The sequence below is a fragment of the Coenobita brevimanus genome, chromosome 72, assembly GCF_032717465.1.
Source record: "Coenobita brevimanus isolate Jiangsu-jjx chromosome 72, ASM3271746v2, whole genome shotgun sequence".
Taxonomy (NCBI): Eukaryota; Metazoa; Arthropoda; class Malacostraca; order Decapoda; family Coenobitidae; genus Coenobita; species Coenobita brevimanus.
In genome coordinates this window covers 4,958,279-4,977,675 of record NC_137025.1, presented here as the reverse complement: position 1 = coordinate 4,977,675, position 19,397 = coordinate 4,958,279, and the positions used below count along the sequence as shown (strand labels likewise).

General features: G+C 42.1%; 1 protein-coding gene across 1 annotated transcript in view; it reads left to right on the top strand.

The window, feature by feature from the left end:
- Positions 1 to 19,397, top strand: part of mus301 (mutagen-sensitive 301) — an 84,309-nt gene that overhangs the window by 19,827 nt on the left and 45,085 nt on the right. Inside the window, exons 9-12 of the mRNA XM_080278278.1 lie at positions 1,373 to 1,470; positions 4,285 to 4,472; positions 9,761 to 9,882; positions 18,075 to 18,233. Of these exons, the coding sequence (XP_080134404.1) occupies positions 1,373 to 1,470; positions 4,285 to 4,472; positions 9,761 to 9,882; positions 18,075 to 18,233 (567 nt within the window). The remainder of the gene's footprint in view (positions 1 to 1,372; positions 1,471 to 4,284; positions 4,473 to 9,760; positions 9,883 to 18,074; positions 18,234 to 19,397) is intronic.

Here is a 19,397-nt window from a genome sequence, read left to right as displayed (position 1 = left end):
AATGGAAAATTTGAGTGATGAGTTTTCTGTGAATGTTGGTGTGCATCAGGAGTCAGTTTTGAGTCCCATGTTGTTTATCATGGTACTTGAAGCCCTTTCACATGACTTTAGAAACGGACTCCCGTTGGAGTTATGCTGATGATTTGGTGTTGATTGCAGAGAGCGAAAGGGAGGTGGAGGAAAGGTTTAGGAAGTGGAGAGATGGTATGGGGCACAAGGGCTTAAGGGAAAATGCAGATAAAACAAAAGTGATGATATCTAGGGTTGGTGGCGGTTCTGTCAAAGATGAGGGAGAGTGGCCATGTGCAGTTTGCCACAAGGGCGTGGGAAGTAATTCCATCTTGTGCGGTGTTTGTGATAAATGGGTGCATAAGAGATGTAGTGGTATCTGAGGTAGACTGCGAGATAATGCTGATTTTATGTGTATGGCGTGCCGGGGTGAGCAGGTGGAGATCGTCAGACGTGAAAGGATTGAACTTGCTGGTGAATCTCTTGAGTGTGTGGAAGAGTTTTGTTATTTGGGAGACATGTTGTGTGCTGGAGGTGGGGCTGGAGCTAGCTCTGTGGCTAGGGTGAGAAGTGGTTGGAAGATCAGGGAGCTCTTGCCTCTCCTGACATTGAGAGGACTCTCCCTACGTGCTAAGGGGTCTTTGTATGCAGCATGTCTTAGGAATGTAATGCTGTATGGTAGTGAGACCTGGCCAGTGAAGGAGGAGGATATTCGTCGGCTCAGATGTACAGAAATGACAATGATTAGGTGGATGTATAGTGCATCCCTGCGTGCAAGGTCTCAGGGGGCTGGGTTTACGATGGAAGAGTTGAGAGGTAGGATGGGACTGGAGTGTATTGGTGTTATGATGAGGAGAGGTAGATTGAGGTGGTTTGGACATGTGGAGAGGATGGGGGATGGTAATTGGGTGGGGAAGGCGAGAAGTGTTAATATTGGGGGTGGGGTTATGAGGGGTAGACTGAGAAAGACATGGGACGAGGTCATTAAGTGTGACCTCAGGGTTAAGGGACTGAACAGGGAGGCTGCAATGGATCATGCAGCATGGAGAGACGCCATTAGGTGACCAAGGCTGATGCATGCAAGCATGTTGGAGCCTTTAAAAATGAAACGTTGAAACTTTACAGTATTCAGGGATGTTTTTCTGTGTGTGGACAATTATGCAGTACTGCTGTAAGGTTTTAGAGGGGGGTTAAATCCCTTTTGGGGGTTAAGGTAGGGTATTATATCAATTTCTGTCAGCATGTCACCTTCTGTCACCCTTTTGGTTGCTATACATCAGACAATTGAGAGTTTGCTGTATTTGTCTCTAATTTTGTCTAGTTCAACATACCTGTACACTAACTCATCCATTCTTAACCACAGGTGCGTGGACTGTCAGCTTTTGGGGTTGAACTTGGGTTCCTTGTGGAGGAGTATGCAGGTAGCCGAGGTTCCTTTCCACCCAAGCCACGCAAAAACAAGTTAGTGCATCACACACTCTTCAGTTCCTTGTACCCTAACTCATTTTGTTTCATTTATAAAGGCTCCAACATGCATGCATGCGTTGGGCTTGGACACCTGATGGTAGCTGTCTATGCTGCTTGATCTCTGGTAGCCTCCATATTCAATTCTATATCTCTGATGTCACACTCTGTGATCTTGTCCCAGGTCCTTGTTGGTCTGCTTCTCACAACTCCACCCCCAGTGTTTACACTTTTCACTTTCTGCACCCAGTTATCATCTCCCATCTTCTCCACTTGCCCAAACAATCCCAGTCCATTCCCCTCATCACAGCACCAATACACATAAACTTTGCCTTCCCCCCCCCCCCCAGGCCTCACATTCAAGGACGCACTGCACATCCATCTAATCATTGTCATTTCTGTACATTTGGGTCTATGAATATCCTTTTCATTTACTGCCCTGGTCCCACTACCATACAGTATTACACTCCTAACACATGCCACATACAAAGATCCCTTTTCATGGAGGGAGAGCCCTCTCAATGTCAGGAGAGGCAACAGCCTGTCTGTATTTTTTTATTATCTGTATGTTGGGCACTACCATCAGCTCTGTTAGTGCAACCCATAGGTAACTCTATATTTAGTGACAAGCCACTTGGATTCTTGTAGCCCAGGATACCATGTTTGGTATTGGATAGTGGCCATATAAAAGGTTTACATCCAAGGGAAAGTTAGGGTTTAGTGCTCATATAGTATTGCACAGGGGTGAGCAGCTGGTCATTCTTTCCCTGAATGTCTGAACGGAAATAGCCTTGTCCTTGTTTCTTGGGCTGCTGAAAGGTCAGTAAAGAAGTAGATGATTGATAGAATAGATTTAATATACCTTTTGTATCATTACTTTTTCATGGAAGAGAAAAAACAAGAAGTTGAAAGGCTGTGAGTTTGCCTCCTAAATGAAGTTGAACAAAGAGAGCCAGAATCAAGATCTTTCATTTTTAGGTGCATAGACAAAATGGGTTTCAGAGTCTGAAGAAGATACAAGCAATGATTATGTACAGTTCCAGTACACCAGAATTAGTAATGAAGAGGTGATGGGGTTATCCTGTAATGTTAGTTGATAGATTAATATTTGGTTTTTAACAAATGCTCTGCTGTGACTGAGTTAGGTAAGTCTAGTCAGAGATATAGCATTTTGTAATCAGTATGTTTATCACATTTCTGGTGAATGTGCACACACACACACACACACACACACACACACACACACACACACACACACACACACACACACACACACACACACACACACACACACACACACACACACACACAACTGGCTCTCAGCCATGGAGACAGTGATCATAGAAGTTGAAGAAGTATAGCCTAAGGCAATGGTTTCCAACCTGTGGGGCGCGTCCCCCTTGGGTTGCACGAAGGGCTGCCTGGGGGGGCGCGAAGGCTTGATAAAGAAGGTAGTTATATTTGAAAACTATGAATTATGATGGAATTCAGTAATTTCTTTCTGAGTATATGAAGAAGAAATCTAGTTATCTGAGTATATAAAGAATCTGTGGTATTTATTGATATGTGCCAACTATGCCAGTAAAATACAGTATTTGAGGAAGGGGGGCGCAGGGAATGTGTCATTCAGTGGAGGGGGGGCGAGAATTAGAAAAGGTTGGAAACCACTGGCCCAAGGGCTTCCAAGTCTTTAGTGCCATACTGACAGATTTTACTTCGTAGGTGGTACCACGGGTCTTGCTAGATGTATAGGACAGGTTCCTGAGATAAGATTGTAATAGGAGAAGCCCATTAGAGAGGAGATTGATGAGTATGCAGGAGGATTAATAGTAAAAGATCAGGTATGCTGATACTCTTTTCCATTTGAGTTAGGGATACAGATAGGATACTGTTCAAGCTACTTTGGGTTGTTACATGTAGAAAAAGTGTAGGCTTGCTCATGAGTAGGTCAGTGGGGAGAGAGAAAGCCAAGTGTGTTGTGAATACTGGAATCCTGTGCAGAGACGATTTCTGGGAAAGGATAGTTGGAGAAAATGTGGTTCATATTAGAATGTTTAGAATTACGGTAATAGAAGTTCTTACAGTATAGTTAATAGAGATAAGGATAGGGGAGATATCATGAGCACACTTATATTCAGTTAGAGATTGGTAAAATAACCATAGCTAGGGTTTTGATAATTCAAAAGATTAAAGTTCAGGAACATAGAAACAAGTCAGGTTGTTTTGCATAGTTATACACACAACAGCCACTTTTGGACTTTTGGCTTGGAAGAAGAGTACAGGTAGTGGGATAATGAAAAAACAGAGAAATGGTGTTGGTGGTAGTAGCCTCAGATGGTGAATCTTATTTAGAAAAAGGCAAGGATTAAATTAAGAGAGATGATATTTTGCTGAGTGGAAATTAGAGGAAAGCCCCTAAATATTGTAGAAATTTCTGGAAATATGGTCCAGGCTGTCTTTGTCATTACCAGGGAAGGAGCCATGGGGGGGGGGGTATTTCTGTTCCCCAGCCTGGAGGACTGAAAGACTTGGTTGTTAGTCATTAGAATACTAGCTGTGTACTGTATGTGCAGCAGCAAGGATATTTTATTGCATATCATTGGACTTATGTAAGAATGCTGAGACAAATAGCAACACATCTTAAATCTTGTATCTGCAGTTGTCTGTATCAGAATTACCATTTATATACGGTTCTTTGACCATGTGTCAAGATGTTAGTGATATAGGTATGGAATTATGCTGTTGATAAGGACTGGTTATAATATGAATAACTGAAATATACTCAACTCTTCCTTCTCTCTTTTCTGGCAGACAGGTTGTATATGTTGCAACCATAGAGAAAGCTGGAGGTTTGGTTAACTGGATGGTTGAAGTGGGTGAGAACAAATCAGCAAGTAGTGTGGGTGTTGTGGTGGTGGATGAGGTACACATGTTGGCAGAGCAGGGTGGCCGTGGAGCAGGTCTTGAGGCCACACTTACCAAGCTACGTTTTGCTGCACGTGAGTACCTGAGAAAGGAGTGCATGGAGTTGTATATTCTGGCGATGATTATTTACAGTTAACAAGTTGTGCTTTTCTGCACGTGAGTACCTCAAGGGTAAGGGCAAGGATTTGCTGTGTATTCTGATGATGATTGTCCTAATGTATATTCTGCTTTTTTTTAATGTTTCTATTCCATTTATAATACAGTACAGTGGTTCCTCATTTTATACACATGGCAATGATGGTAGGGGACACCCATCATCCACTATACTTGATGTAGTGCTTCCTACTTCTTTCATCAGGCCTAGAATTCTTTTCTGTGTCTCTCCTCCACATTTCTCTATTTTTCCCTTCCTTCCTGTCATTATTTATTACTTTTCCTTCCACTTCAGGTGATTCTACACTGAGTGACAAGCCTAATGGCTTCCTGTAACTCAGGAAACCATTTGCAGTGCTGGATGGTATCCACATGGCCAAATAACGGGGCGATGACCGTGGTGTCCCTGTAGACACCAATGTGACTTCCAACCAGGAACCAAATCTCCACACTAATCATTGTGCCTTGCCCCGCGCCTCGCTGTGGCAAGGCGCTGTCAGCCTCCTGGGAACATTGGTTCATTGCACAGGACAACCTTGCAGGGGCAGTTGCTTTTCTGTGGTTGATGGGTCTGCCCAATCAGACAAACTGGATTAGCACAGCAACAACATCAAAAGTGGTGACTGTCATCCACTCACTTGATGTAGTGCTGCCTACTTTTTCCTTTTCCATTCTCATTCTGTGTCATTGTCTGCCCCTTCTCTTCCTCTTTCCTCCTTTCCATCCTGTCAGTTTTTATGACTCTTCTTTCCACTTCAGGTGGCTCTGTACTGAGTGACACACCTAATCCAGGAAACCATTTACAGTACAACACTGGGTGGGAACTGTCTAGCCAAATTATAGGTTGAAGTGAAGCCTGCTATGGTGCCCTGGTTAACTGGGTGGCTATAAAAATGCAGCATTGATTCACAAACCAAATCTCCACACAATTTCCTGCACCTTGCTGTGCTGAGGTACTGTCAGCTGCAAGAGAACATTGGTTTACTGCATGGGACGGCCCTGCAGGGGCAGTTGCTTGCCTGTGGTTGATGGGTCTGCTCAAGCAAACAGATGAGTTGGTCAACAACAGTAACACATGCCTGTGTAACAGGAGTACCTGTTGCACTGCTCTACAGTTCAGTATTGTTTTGCTGTGTGTTTATAGTTAGTTGTGACTCATGAGTACCACTTTGTCATAAATTGGTTAAGATACATTTTCGTTGTTTGTCTTGTAGGGGTACAGCAGCTGCTACTTTTGTCGTTGGGTAGTTACATGAGAAATTATTTAGAAAAAAACACTGTGCCTAGATTTTGTGGATATCAAGAAGGCATTTAGTATGTGGGTGCCAAGAGGAGTAGTACAGTGGGCAGTGAGAAAGGTGGGTCTGGATCAATGGCTGGTGTTCATGGTGATGAAAATGTATATCTTCAGAAACATACGTGAGAGTGGATAAAATCACAGAGGTAGAAGTTTTTAGTAAAGGTGAGTATGTTCTGGGATCCGATTTGAGTCCCCTGAAACTTAAGGTGCATGAAGTACCACTATGGAATTTCTTATCTTGGTTGCTATGGTAATTGTTGTATACAGATGATTTGATACCATATTGATTGCTGATAGTGATAGGGGGTTCTGTGGAGAAATTAAGGAGCTGGAGAGAGGGTATGCACTCTAATGGTTTCTGAGTGAATGTAAGGAAAACAAAGGGTATATATGGATAAGGGGATGGACAGTGGCTCAGTGGAGGGAGACTGGACAGTGACCTAATGCAATACACAGGAAGGAGGTTGGTAGTAACTTCATCTTTTGTGGTGTCTGTGAAGGGTGAGTACATAGGAGGTGTGGCATTGTTAAAGGCAGATTGCAAAGTGTAAGTAATTATTAGCACAACACTTAGGCCTGTCTTCAGCTGCACTTCCTTGGGGTCAACCACCATCCCACCTGTTTTCCCACACTGACCGATTGTCCCCCATGGACCTGTTTTTCCATGTGAATCTGTTTCAGCCATGGACCTCTTTGTCATTGGGCCTGTTTTCCCCCCAGTCTGCTACCCACCCACTCACTCAGTGTAGTCTGTCTATGGTGCAGCATGTTGACACAGAGAGAGGGAGGGAGGGAGGGAGTACAAAGGAGCCCAAAGGAAAGCAAACAGCAGCAGACCTATTGGTTTTGTAGCTGTTTGGTATAGGGAAGGTTATAGCTAATAAAATTATTCTGTCGGCTAAAGACAAAGATAGAAAAACAGGAAAGCTCCCCTCAGTCCACTAGTCCCTGCAACCAAAGCCAGCAGGAAATACAGTAGTGAGAAAGACCACCATGCAGCATAGGAAAGCTTCTCATGGAAATTTCATAGGAAAAAAGAAAGGACAACTTATTCCACAGTATACCAGAAAATGAAAGTAACATTAAGTCAGCTTTATTCACTGATGTTGTTCTGCAGTTGTATCATCCAGGCTTAGAAAAAAGAAAAGTTAAATACACTACAGAAATGTATTATGCAGGAGTGAGCATACTTAACTTGGGCTTAGACGACAGATTTTCAAAGGTTAGTACTCTATCACAGTTTACTACACTGGAAGGCAGTTTCTTCCTTACATTTACATTCATTCATTCATTCATCATATAATGTTGCCCCATGAGGAGCATAGGAGCTCAGGGCTAGGCAAATTGGTCCTGACATTTAAGATGAGAGTGACCAGCCTCACTCATCCGTGAATAGCTTTATGTGAGCAGTAAACCCCAATTACCCCTTGGATATAAACCTGCACTCTCTCAATCCGATTGGAGCCGCTTAATTACTCACTAAACCACCAGGCCCCATAAGTTGGTTATATGGGTACCACTCAACATACTAAAATTGGTTTCCTGGTGTACAGGAAACCATTTGGCATGTCACTCAGTGTAGAGTCACCTGTAGACAGAAGGAAGAGGAAAGAATGAAGGAAAGAAAGACAGAGGAGGCAGGATGGAAAGAAGGAAGAGAGGAAGGGGCAGTCACCCGAGAGCAGCTTTGCACTGAGTGAATGGATGGTGAGACAACTGTATTAAAGAAGAAATAGTTTCGTGAGACTGAAATCATTTGCCAGTAATTGTATGCCCCATACCTCTAGTATAATATGAGCAGTCAGCTGTGAAGTATTTATCAATAGCCATATGATTGTGTCCTTTGAAAGGAGGGAGAGTGATTAATTGAATGATATAGTAATATTCTGTTTTTTACTGTAGATGAGTGTGCCATATGCAATAGAGATCATGTGGTCCTTCTAAGGCTGGAGAAATTTGATATTAGAGATGAAGCTGTCCATTATATTAATGAATACAGTAATCCCTGTACTTTCCGGACGCTCACTTTCCGGACACCCCACTTATGGGACATTGTGGGCCTGGACCTTCGGAACCCAAAAATGGCCAAAAAAAAAAGAGAAAAATCCCCCCAAATTCCTATTTTTTTCCCGCCCGTAATTTGAAATTGCCGCGCATTGCCAAACAGCTGTTACACCATGGACCCTTCACCCCTTCCTTCCTTCCCCCTCCCCCCTCCCCTGTCAGGGTTGCCATTGGTATTTTTCATTACCAAATGTGGGCCAATTTGGTAATGAAAAATTCGTTTGGTAATGAATCAGAATAATGCAATACCAAATGGATTTTTCACGTGTGTGAGGATACACAGGATGGAGATGGTGGATTGTTTGCTCTGTCTGATTAATCTGCTAGCCTATATAGCGTGAAAACAATCAACATGCTGTTCATTATAAGAAGAGTGAAAACATGAATTTCCACTTAGTATATATAATTAGTGAAGAATAAATGCTAGCTTTATGAATTTGGTAATGAAAAGTTAAATTCGGTAATGAAAATTGATGAGTTTGGTAATGTGGCCGTTGCGATCTGGCAACTCTGTTACCCCATCAGGTAATGAAAATTGAGGAGTTTGGTAATGTGGCCGTTGCGATCTGGCAACTCTGTTACCCCATCATCAACAGTCACAGCCTAACTCCGATCGAGAGCAGATGCTTATCGTAATGGAAGCCACATGTGCTCGTTTTTGTGAATAAACGGTGAATAAACTGCAATACCTCGCCACTAGACCACACGTGAATTTACAGTGTTGTGCAGTGTTAAGAAATTAGAATTTAGGGTGCAAAGGATTAACTGTGGAGTGCAAATTGGTGGTTGAAACCAATCCAGGAGCCAGGGATTTGTTGTAAGTACCCAGAATGTTTAATATTGTATAAACTCACCTCTAAAACCTCATTCTCTGGTTCTTTTGCATTTATTTCGGACGTTTATGTCCCTTATTGGTGTGATTTGGGTCTTAAATAGGTGCTATTCATGTCCAGTAGGGAGTTGTATAGGTGTTTTTCTGAGTCAGGGTAGGTTAGGGTCCATAAGTACAAGTCCAGAAGGCTGGGGCCCACTTTCCGGATGGGACCACTTTCCGGACATGCTTTTGGCTCTGTTACATCGGAAAGTGGAGGGATTACTGTATTGTTACTTGGAGGATATGATTAGTGCAGGAAGTAGTGTGGAGGCTAGCTTAACTGCAAAAGTCAGAATGATTGGACATTGTTACCCATACAGACGATGAAAGCACTATATCTGCACGTGAAAGAGAAACTGTTTCATATGTATATAATGTAATGCTGCATAGCAGTGAAATCACATAAGTAATGGAAGAAGATGTTCTAAGAATTAAGCCTAGTGAAATGTGGTGAAGTGGATTTGCAGTGTCACTGGGGTATGGAACTATGTGTGCAGATTTAAGAGAATGTTGATACATTGAGAGGTTGACTAGGTAATGTGCTTGCCAGGCTGAAGTGTTTTGGGTATGTGGAGAGAATGTGTAAGAGTAACTGCATGAAGTGCTGTAAAGACTTGAATGTGAAAGTGATGACCACTGCTGGCAGGCCGAAGAAAACTTGGGATGACGTCCTGTGAAGAATTAGGAGACTGGATTGCTGCAGAAGACCATGCATTTTGGAGAGCAGCCATCATGTGAACAAGGCTGATTCTTGCAACCATTGGAAGCTGACTTGCATAAATGTCTGTTAACTCCCCATCGTATTTTCTTTCTCATCTTTAATCACTTGTTCTCTTTTACCCATTCTCTCATCACCATGTTCTTATCCAGTTCTGTTTCTCTTCTGCCTCTTCTTTCTCCTTTATGCATCCTATTTCATATTAGTGTATTCATGTCTTCAACATATAACCTGCTACCCTCCTTACCTTCAGCGGAGGTGCAAGTGGTGGCAATGAGTGCAACAGTGGGCAACCTGAGGGAACTGGCAGATTTCCTAGGTGCTGAACTTCACACTGGCAATTTTAGGCCTGTCACTCTCACTGAGAATATCAAGGTTGGTTGTACTTAGTGCATGCTGTTGATAGTTTCTCCTATTTTTTTTTTAAATGCATGCAGTGGGCTCACATAGTGCGCGAGAGATTGGGCGGTCCTGGTCCTCGTGCACTGTGAAATCGCACACTGAGAGTACATAATCTTATGGGAAAAATAACATATGGGCGGTACTCCCTTATACCTGGACATTTTTTTGGCCCTTAGAGACATAATAAAGGTCAAATTTTTCAGACTTTGTACTATAGATATAGCTACAATAACAGAAATATGGGCACTCACCTTAACAGCAGTAGACAACAGGCCTGATGGACTTAAATAAAACGGGTTCTGAGGCACAGCAACACTTACAGCGCCGCACCCCCCGTCACACCTCCCGCCGCACCAACACTTCCCTCCACAGACTCCTCTTCATCACCTTCCCCAGGAGCATCAAACTCACTCACTTCAGCCATAAACCCCTCAAAGACCAATGCTGACACATCTGACATTGCATCCTCTTCATCCTTAACAGGAAGAGGCTCAGACGACGTAGCTGGTTCCTCACTTTTACTAACTTGAGCCCGCTATAACGTAACGTCCTCGAAACCTGGTACAGCGTGTGCTGCTGTCAGTATTGCTGCCTCAGCCTTGTGATTGAATGGCCATCTCATGGGTCGTGCATAAGTTCACCGTTGCAGGTGTAATCTGGTGCCATGCTTGTAGGAGAAAGTCAACTGTGTCCTTCACTGTGAACCGACGCCAAAATGCCTCAACAGTCATGTCACCTGTGGCGGGTTGGAATACAACTGCTGACGGAGATGGTACGGGGGCAGGTGCCTCATCGAGGTCTTTGTTGTGATCTTCTTGTAGGGCATGAAGCTCCTCTTGTGTGTTAGTCTTCCTGCAGAGGTAGTCATACACTTGCTTGTGGTAGAAGCACTTCACAGCGGCGATCAGTTCTTGATCCAGTGGCTGCATCAGTGATGTCGTCCAGGGCGGCAGAAACACAACACGACACTCCTTGTGCTGATCTTCTAGGTACGGCGGGTGACTTGGTGCATTGTAAAGCACAAGGAGCATCTTAAATGTAATGCCAAGTTCCTGATATTTGGCCCTGGCATCGGGGACGCAGTGCTTTGTTAACCAGTAAGCCATAATGTTCTCTGTCATCCAAACATTTGCAGACTTGTACCAGTACACACCACTGGCATCCATGTTCATGAGGTTTTTGTAGCACCTTTGGTGTGAAGCTGTGTGTACAACAACTGGCCTCATCTTGTGGCTCCCAGACAGGTTTACAGCGAACATTACCATCATCATACACTTCTGGAGCTTGCGACCAGGGGCTTGTTTCTGTTTTTTAGCGATGTAAGTCGATTTGGGCATGGCCTAGTAGTATAACGACGTTTCGTCAGCTTTGTAGATCTGGTCCTTGGTGTACTGTCCTTCTTCAAGAAGTGCTATAAATATCGCAGGATACTCTCTCGCGTCCAGCTCATCGGCAGAGGCATGTTCACCAGACAGTTTGATGTGACGGAGTTCCTTGCATTTCAAAAAACGGTGCAGCCATCCTACTGATGCCTTGAAATGTTTGTCCACATTTAACTTGCGAGATGCTGCCTTGTAAAAGAGCTGGGCTTGGTTCCGAATAAATCTACCTTTCAGTGGTACACCTTCCTTCTCCTTCCTCATTATGAAGGTGGCAAGATACCATTCCTTTAGTATCAGTGCACGATTTCTCACCCGGGAACGGCCGTCTAGGTTAGATCCTCCTTGAGCTTGATAATCTCGAACTTGGTTGCATTCGTTGGGAGTTTCTTAACTCTTGGGCCTGGTGGCATGGTGCAGCGAAGGTACAGTACAGCCCAGGATGGAGTAAAAAACAGCAACACATTGTACATGACAGGTTAGCTGCAGAGAGCAGAGCTGCACTGTGCACAAGCTGTGTCTGTAATGGTGCGCCTGCTGCCTCGTACCCCAAGCTGCGCAGTAGAATGCCCAGGAATTTCTTCGCATCAACATCACGACACATGACGATGGATGCATTGTGTGTGGGGGGGGTCGCGTACTAATGGAAAATGGCGTTTTTGAGCCACTCCTTGCCTCTACCTCGCGTTCTGTGAGGTAAGCTCGTGCATTCAAGGTTTTTGGTTATGATTTTTGGTCACTCGCACGCTCAATGCGATACGTGCACTCTGATCTCGCACAGTAGGCGAGCCCACTGTATTTCTGTTTCTCAGTCCTTCTTACTCCCATTGTTGCTGGAAATAATGGGTAATTGGTTTTGGATTTTGATAACAGTGTTCAATATTGTTGGTAGTGGAAAACATTTACCTGTACTTGTGTGCAACGTATAACAAGAGTGAGATTGAAGCAGAAGCAGTGCCAGAGTGAGATGGACAAGACACCAGATTTTCTTCAAAAAACTTTACAAATAAAATTTTAATTTCTCCTTAGACATAGGTTAGTCAGCTTGTTCTTTGAGATGCTGTAGTTGTCATACATTCATTCAGATGCCACCCCTTAAGTCACAATTGCATCATCTGTATTGATAGATGTATTGGAACCATTCCAGTCTAACCTGTGTGTCAGTATGAGCAGTTTTTATTTTCATGATATGTCATTGGATAAGGAAGAGCAATGGATACTTTTATATAGTCAGATCCTCAAACTGTGCCTAACAAAGATGGGAAGAAAATAATACCATTCATGGGTTTTATAGTCAGTTGTTGCAACTCCAGACTCATCTGAATGTGAACCCCACATACTGCATGCTGAGTTGCAGTTCATCATCCTTCTTGCAGAAGATAGGGAGGGAGTTGAGGGATGTTTGTATAAGGGGGCAGCAGAGTCACTTAGCTATATCAGTGCCACCATGGGAAGTTGTTCCTCACCAGCACCATGGTTAGAAGTTTATCCTCAAACAACTTAATTAGTAGCTATCATCTGCCCATGAGGATATTTCTTTAAAAATATATTTATGTATTTATTTTTGTAGAACCAGGAAAGTTATCCATCCAGGAAGAAAATTGTGGGTCAAAAGGCTAATGCCTACTTTGATTGATTTTTTAGTATGATGACATCACACAAGGATTTGTTTTGTTGGCAACAGTGGATTTTATTCAGCTAAAGGAGACCTTAAGAACCCAGTGGGTTAAAGGTTTGCTAATGGTTGTATATACATGTATTCAGACCTTAGTTTTCTGTTTTGCATCAGGCCACAGTTACATAGACTCCTACACTTTTGAGAAGTTGGGTTTTTAACTTGAAAAACATTGGCAAGCCATACTAAGGGGAGTGGACACCAACAGGGACCGATTTTTGACTGACAAAGGCATTTTGCGAAAAAAATAGCTACGAGTATCACTCATTCTCCGTAAAAATTTGACAGTCGGCAGTGAGACGGGGAAATGCCAGAGATGATATGATGCTGGGAGAGGCGAGACATGCCTGCCTTGGTCTCAGCCTGTTCTCGGTCTGCACTAATCTTCGCCATTTCTCATTGTTTTTGCACACTTTTTGAAGGTGGGGCAACCGTCTAAGAAGCTACTGCAGCGTCAGAAAGTGGCAGAGAAGAATATGACACCACATCGAGGGGGAAAAAACATGTTAGAAGCAACAGTTCTTTCTCCACCTTTGCCACCTTCCCTCTCACCTGCCCCCTCCCCCTCCACCACCACCTCACCAGACAACCCCAACCTTCTACGTCTTTTTCTCCAACTTTGTCTTCTCCAGCATGCACTACCTCTTCATAACCATCCCTAATCCTAACTCATAAAATAAAAAAAAAAGTACCTAAGTTGTTTCTAATCGTACAGACACTGCAAGTCAACAGAAAATGAGTGATATTTCGGAAGTAAACTTATTGTCCTTTGGAGTGATGTAACTCCATTAGTTTTGAATATAAGACAAAAAGCAAAATACCTACAAAAAGAGGAATGAAAGGGGGACATTTTGTGCAAAAATTTTTTTCAGAGACTGACAAACATGACTATAATGATTTTTTGAATATGGCAAAAAGGGGCTAAAATTTGGGATAAATACATAGGCATTTGGGAAAATATTTTTTTTCAGCAGTGGTGAAGAATATTAACAAACTTTTAGGGCAATTTATTAATGAGGGTTTTATTAGAAAAACTACCAAATATCATAGAGGTCAGATGAACACACATCCCCTGGTTTCCCATTTCTCATGTCTCTTTTATATATATATATATATATATATATATATATATATATACAGTACATATTATGCATTTATTTATTTTTTCTGTAAAAACTAATTGACCAAATTTACTCAAACTGTGGGATGTTATTGCTTATATAAAGTAACAAAACATAAAAAAATCAGACATATAAAAAAACAAATGTACCATCATAAGTAAAAACCGTCCACTCCTCATAAGTAATATATACATATTAACTGTTTCAAAACATGAGGAACCAACCTTTAGACAATATGTTCATTGCTGGATCCATAATATAAGATACAGTAGTTTTGTCTTTTATAAAGTATTACCTAGTTCAAAGAGTATTATTTCATAGTAATGAATTGATCCTCAAACTGTGACTTGGAAAATCTGCCATGCTTCTGGTGTGAGGGGGAAAAAAAAGTTTCCCATATTGATTTTGTTTTTTTTTTTTTTCAAGTTGCTCATAGAATATGTGACATTGTATAAGTGTATCAGTTTAATAGGTTGATATTTGCCATAGTTTAATCACCATATTCTACTGTTTATGTCACAACTTCTACTGAAGTTGTGAAATTTTCAGAGAAGAAATAATATTGATGCAGTATTTTATTTCATTAGAGATCAGTTTAAATGGTATGAGATAGGAGAGGACATGGGTATACAATTTCCAGGTTAATATCCTCTGTAGTTTAGCAGGAACAGTTATCAAAACTGTTATAAAAATATTGTTTTCAGCCTGACTTGCAAGTTGTATGTCAGAGCTCTCTCGAGAACACCTCTAGATGTGTGTCACAGTTTATGGATTAAAGATAAGTGAATGTTCAGGTAATTGGCGTTGTTGCTGTTATGTATGGATGACAATGTGGCAGTGTGAGGGTTAGTAGATGATGAGTGTAATGTAGTTATTTTCAGGTGGGAGAAGACTTGTATGAGATCAATCCTTGTGCGGCTACAGAAGATGACGTTCTTAAGAAGCATCGCATCACCTGTTTCCCTGTAAGTCATCATTATTATTATTATTATTATTTATTTATGTAATGAGAGATTACAAATGTGTCAGCTCGAGGTTCAAGTTTGAGGAGGTGAAAGTGGCTGCGATTGTAGTGTACAGTATGCATCGTTTGATGACAGGAGTGAGAGAGAAAAAGACAGGTTTTGAGATGAGCTGGATGACGCAGTGGGAGAAATGCCCAGGAGCTATAAAGTGATCTTAATGGGCAATATGAATGGAAGAGTAGGCACTGGTCCTGGGGATGACATAATGCGTTGTAATGGAGTACCAGGAGAAAATGATAATGAGAAGCGACTGAGGATATTTGTCACGAAAGGGCGTTTTGCATTTGTAACCCGTATTTCAAACACAAAGATGCACATAGATATACAGTAATCCCTCTAATATCCGAACGCCCAATATCCGAACATCCCCACTAACCGGACATAATCCTCCTGGGATCCAGTATTCCCAAAATGGGCCAAAAACTGCAAAAAATTCGAAAAAAATCTGACTTTTTTTCCCTCCCATAATTTGAAATTCCCGCCTGGCGCCAAACAGCTGTTACACCATGGTCCCTTCACCCCTTCCTTCCTCCCCCTCCCCCCTCCCCTGTCAGGTTGCCATTTGGTATTTTTCATTACCAAGTGTGGGCCAATTTGGTAATGAAAAATTCGTTTGGTAATGCATTAGAATAATGCATTACCAAATGGATTTTTCACATGTATGAGGATACACAGGATGGAGATGGTGGATTGTTTGCTCTCTCTGATTAATCTGCTACCCTACATAGTGAAAATAATCAACATGGTGTTAGTTATAAGGAGAGTGATTACATGTATTTCCACTTGTATATATAATTAGTGAAGAATATATGCTAGCTTTACGAATTTGGTAATGAAAAGTTATATTTGACAATGAAAGTTGAGGAGATTGGTAATGTGGCTGTTGCGATCTGGCAACTCTGTTACCCCACCAACATCAACAGTCACAGCTTAACTCCGATGGAGAGCAGATACTCATAACAGTGCAAGCCACAGGTGCTTGTTTTTTGTGAATAAACAGTGAATAAACTGCAATACCTTGCCACTAGAACACACAGGAATTTACAGTGTTGTGCAGTGTTAAGAAATTAGAATTTAGAGTGCAGAGGATTAACTGTGGACTGCAAACTGGCGGTTCAAACCAGTCCAAGACCAAGGGACTTGTAAGTATCCAGAATGTTTAATATTGTATAAACTCACCTCTAAAACCTCATTTTATGGTTCTTTTGCATTTATTTCAGTCTTTTATGTCCCTTATTGGTGTGATTTGGGTCTTAAATAGGTGCTATGCATGTCCAGAGGGAGTTGTATAGGTGTTTTTCAGAGTTAGGGTCCGTAAGTACTAGTCCATAAGCTGGGGCCCAATATCCGGACAGGACCACTATCCGGACCTGCCTATGGCTCTATTGATCCGGATATTGGAGGGGTTACTGTACATGGTTTAGAGGGAACAAGGATCGTGTTGAAAGGAACCTAATTGATTACGTGCTTGTAGAGAGGTCGATGCTGGGAATGGTTGCTGATGTGAGGGCTGTGAGAGGATGATGTGGAGGTCTTTCAGATAATTTGATTGTGGTATGCAAGGTCAAGCGGAGAGGAGTGAGGTGGACCAAGAGAGAGAGGAGCAGTCAGGGAGAAACTCTGACAGTCGAGAAGCTGAGGATCAAAGAAATGGCAGATGAATACAGGACCAAAGTAGGGAGGAGTTAGAATCAGTGAATTGAAATGAAATGAATCTGGACAGCCTGTAGAATGCATGTAGTGATTGCATAGTTAGGAATGCTAAAGCAATGTGTGGTGTGACAAGAGTAACAACGAAGAAGAAAGGTATGGGATGGTGGGATGAAAAGGTTGAGAGAGCAGTGGAGGAAAAGAGGAAGGAGTGGCTAGGGTTGTTATAGGACAGGGGTTCAGTTGAAATAATAGCTGAATAAACTGAGTAAAGAGACTAGTGAAGAGGAAACAGAAGGAGGTAAATGATGATCTAGGAAGAAAAATGAATGCAAATTACTCTGATAATAGGAATTTATCCTGGAAAGAGGTGCAGAAATGTAGAAGTGACAGTGGAAAGAAATGTGAAAGTGTGAAGGATGTAAGTGGTAGATTATTAACTGATGAGGATGAAGCAAGGACCAGATGGAAAGAATATTTTGAAGGCCTGATAAATGGGAATAGAGAGAACAGAACGGCTGTAAACATGATTGGTTTCAGGGATGTGCAGAGAAGGAATGCAGTGCCAGGAAATATGTCACTCACACAGGTAAAGAATGCTGTGAAGCAGCTAAAAAATGGGAAAGCAGCTGGGGTTGATAAGGTGTATGCAGAGATGATTTAGTGTAGTGGAGAGGCATTATGAAGCATATTTATGTGTTTATGATCATCATGTTAGGTTGAATCATTCTTTGTTCCTCTATTCCTAGATTCTACCTAACCCATTTATTAATAAGAAATAAAGATGGGTTGATGATGATACCATCTGTCTTGCTAATACCTGCAGCCTTTATTAGAATGTTGTTCTCATAGTTAGACTGTAAGTAGATTTTGATGGTGAACCCGTTCACTATGATATCCTTCCCTGCCGCGTGCCCCTGCTCATTCTGTGTCAGCTGATTTTTATTCACCTTGAGATATCCCTGGTTGTGGAGAGATTAGAAACTAGTCATTTAACCCCTCAGTATAGTGATGCCCTGTATATTCCATTGTTTCACTGCTACATTGTTATTGCACTAAAGAGGGCTCCATCATAGTAAAAGGGTTAGAATCTTACAGTCTTTGTGAATTTTATCTCAGTAAACCTTGTGGTAAAGTGTATTGGAACTTACCACCCAGATTTTTCCAGACATTGCTCTGTGAACCTTGTGTTTGGTAGCATAGAGTACAATGTGACTCACCACTCACGGTCTCATTTAGTAACTTCCAGTCATTATGAACCATTTATTTGAGCGATAGCATAGATTGTGATGTGACCCACCACCACTTCTCGTAGTACAGTGAGGAGCAGTTGAAGTTCGACAGAGACCAAGTGGGAGGGCTGGTGGGTGAAGTGGTGCCACAACACTCCGTGCTGGTGTTCTGCCCCACCAAACGCAGCTGTGAAGCTGTTGCTGAGATTTTATGCAGAGTTCTGCCTCCAGCCATGACACAGGTAGGCTTTGTGTGTGTGTGTGTGTGTGTGTGTGTGTGTGTGTGTGTGTGTGTTGATGCATATCTAGGGGTGGGAAAAGTGTTAATACTGTTCATAATTTTTGCCCATGTTTTGGTACTTTATGCTACAGAAGTACAGCTTCATGTGATGGCACTGATGTAATCAGGCAGCTCTGCTGCCCATTTATTTTATGTCCTTAAGCTGCTCTTATGATTACTACTTGCTGCCTTTGTTCCACTCTTGTACTTACTTTTGAAGCATTGGGTGGGGGTGGGTCACTTCTTCATTGACTTTTTTTTTTTTTTTTTTTTCTGTCCCAATCGTTCAGTTGCTCTTCAGGACCCATAAAACATGACATGAACATGTATAGTAAAGCTACCTGCCAGTTTCAGGCATGTGCAAACTGCCTGTTCGTACATACGTACCAGTACATGTCTGTGTTGTGAAACACCAGGTATTTCAGAGACATTTGCACTTCTTATTTTCATTGTTCTGGATGTTGTTATGCCTGGATGTTTTTAAAATTAAAACATCACCATGCTCATACATGCCAGCATATGGTAGTACCTGTCGTCATCTTCATAGGCTGTAATATTCCTGCTCTGCCTCACCATCATCCTAAACCATTTTGCCCATTCCACTTCATCCCACTCTTTTTCTATCCACCACATTGAAAATGTATTGAAATCTGTGACTTACACCTTCCCACATCTAGCACTGCCCTTTATACACCTCCCATCTTTACTGGTATAATTTTCCTTCCCTGCCCCACCTTTTTAATTATTCAACTCATTTACTACCCACCTTATTCACTTTTCCTTCTTCACCTTTGACTTCTACCATACACGCCTACCTGCAACGCCCATCTTCACAAGGCTTATTTCTTCTAGCCTACCTCACAATCCACTGTTATCCTTGCCTATCGTACCACCTCTTCACCAGTCCCGCCCACATCTGGTCTGATATGGCAAATGTCGTAACAGTAGAGCAAGTATGTGGAGCATGATTTGTTTGCTTGTACCGTACTTCCAAACTATTCCTAAAGGAGCACTATTGTAAAAATCATTGTTTACTACATGTCATTTGCAGTTGTTTTTATACAATGTTCATGTTTATTCTCCATAAATGTCTCACACAAACTATCAACTCAGTTGAATCACCAAG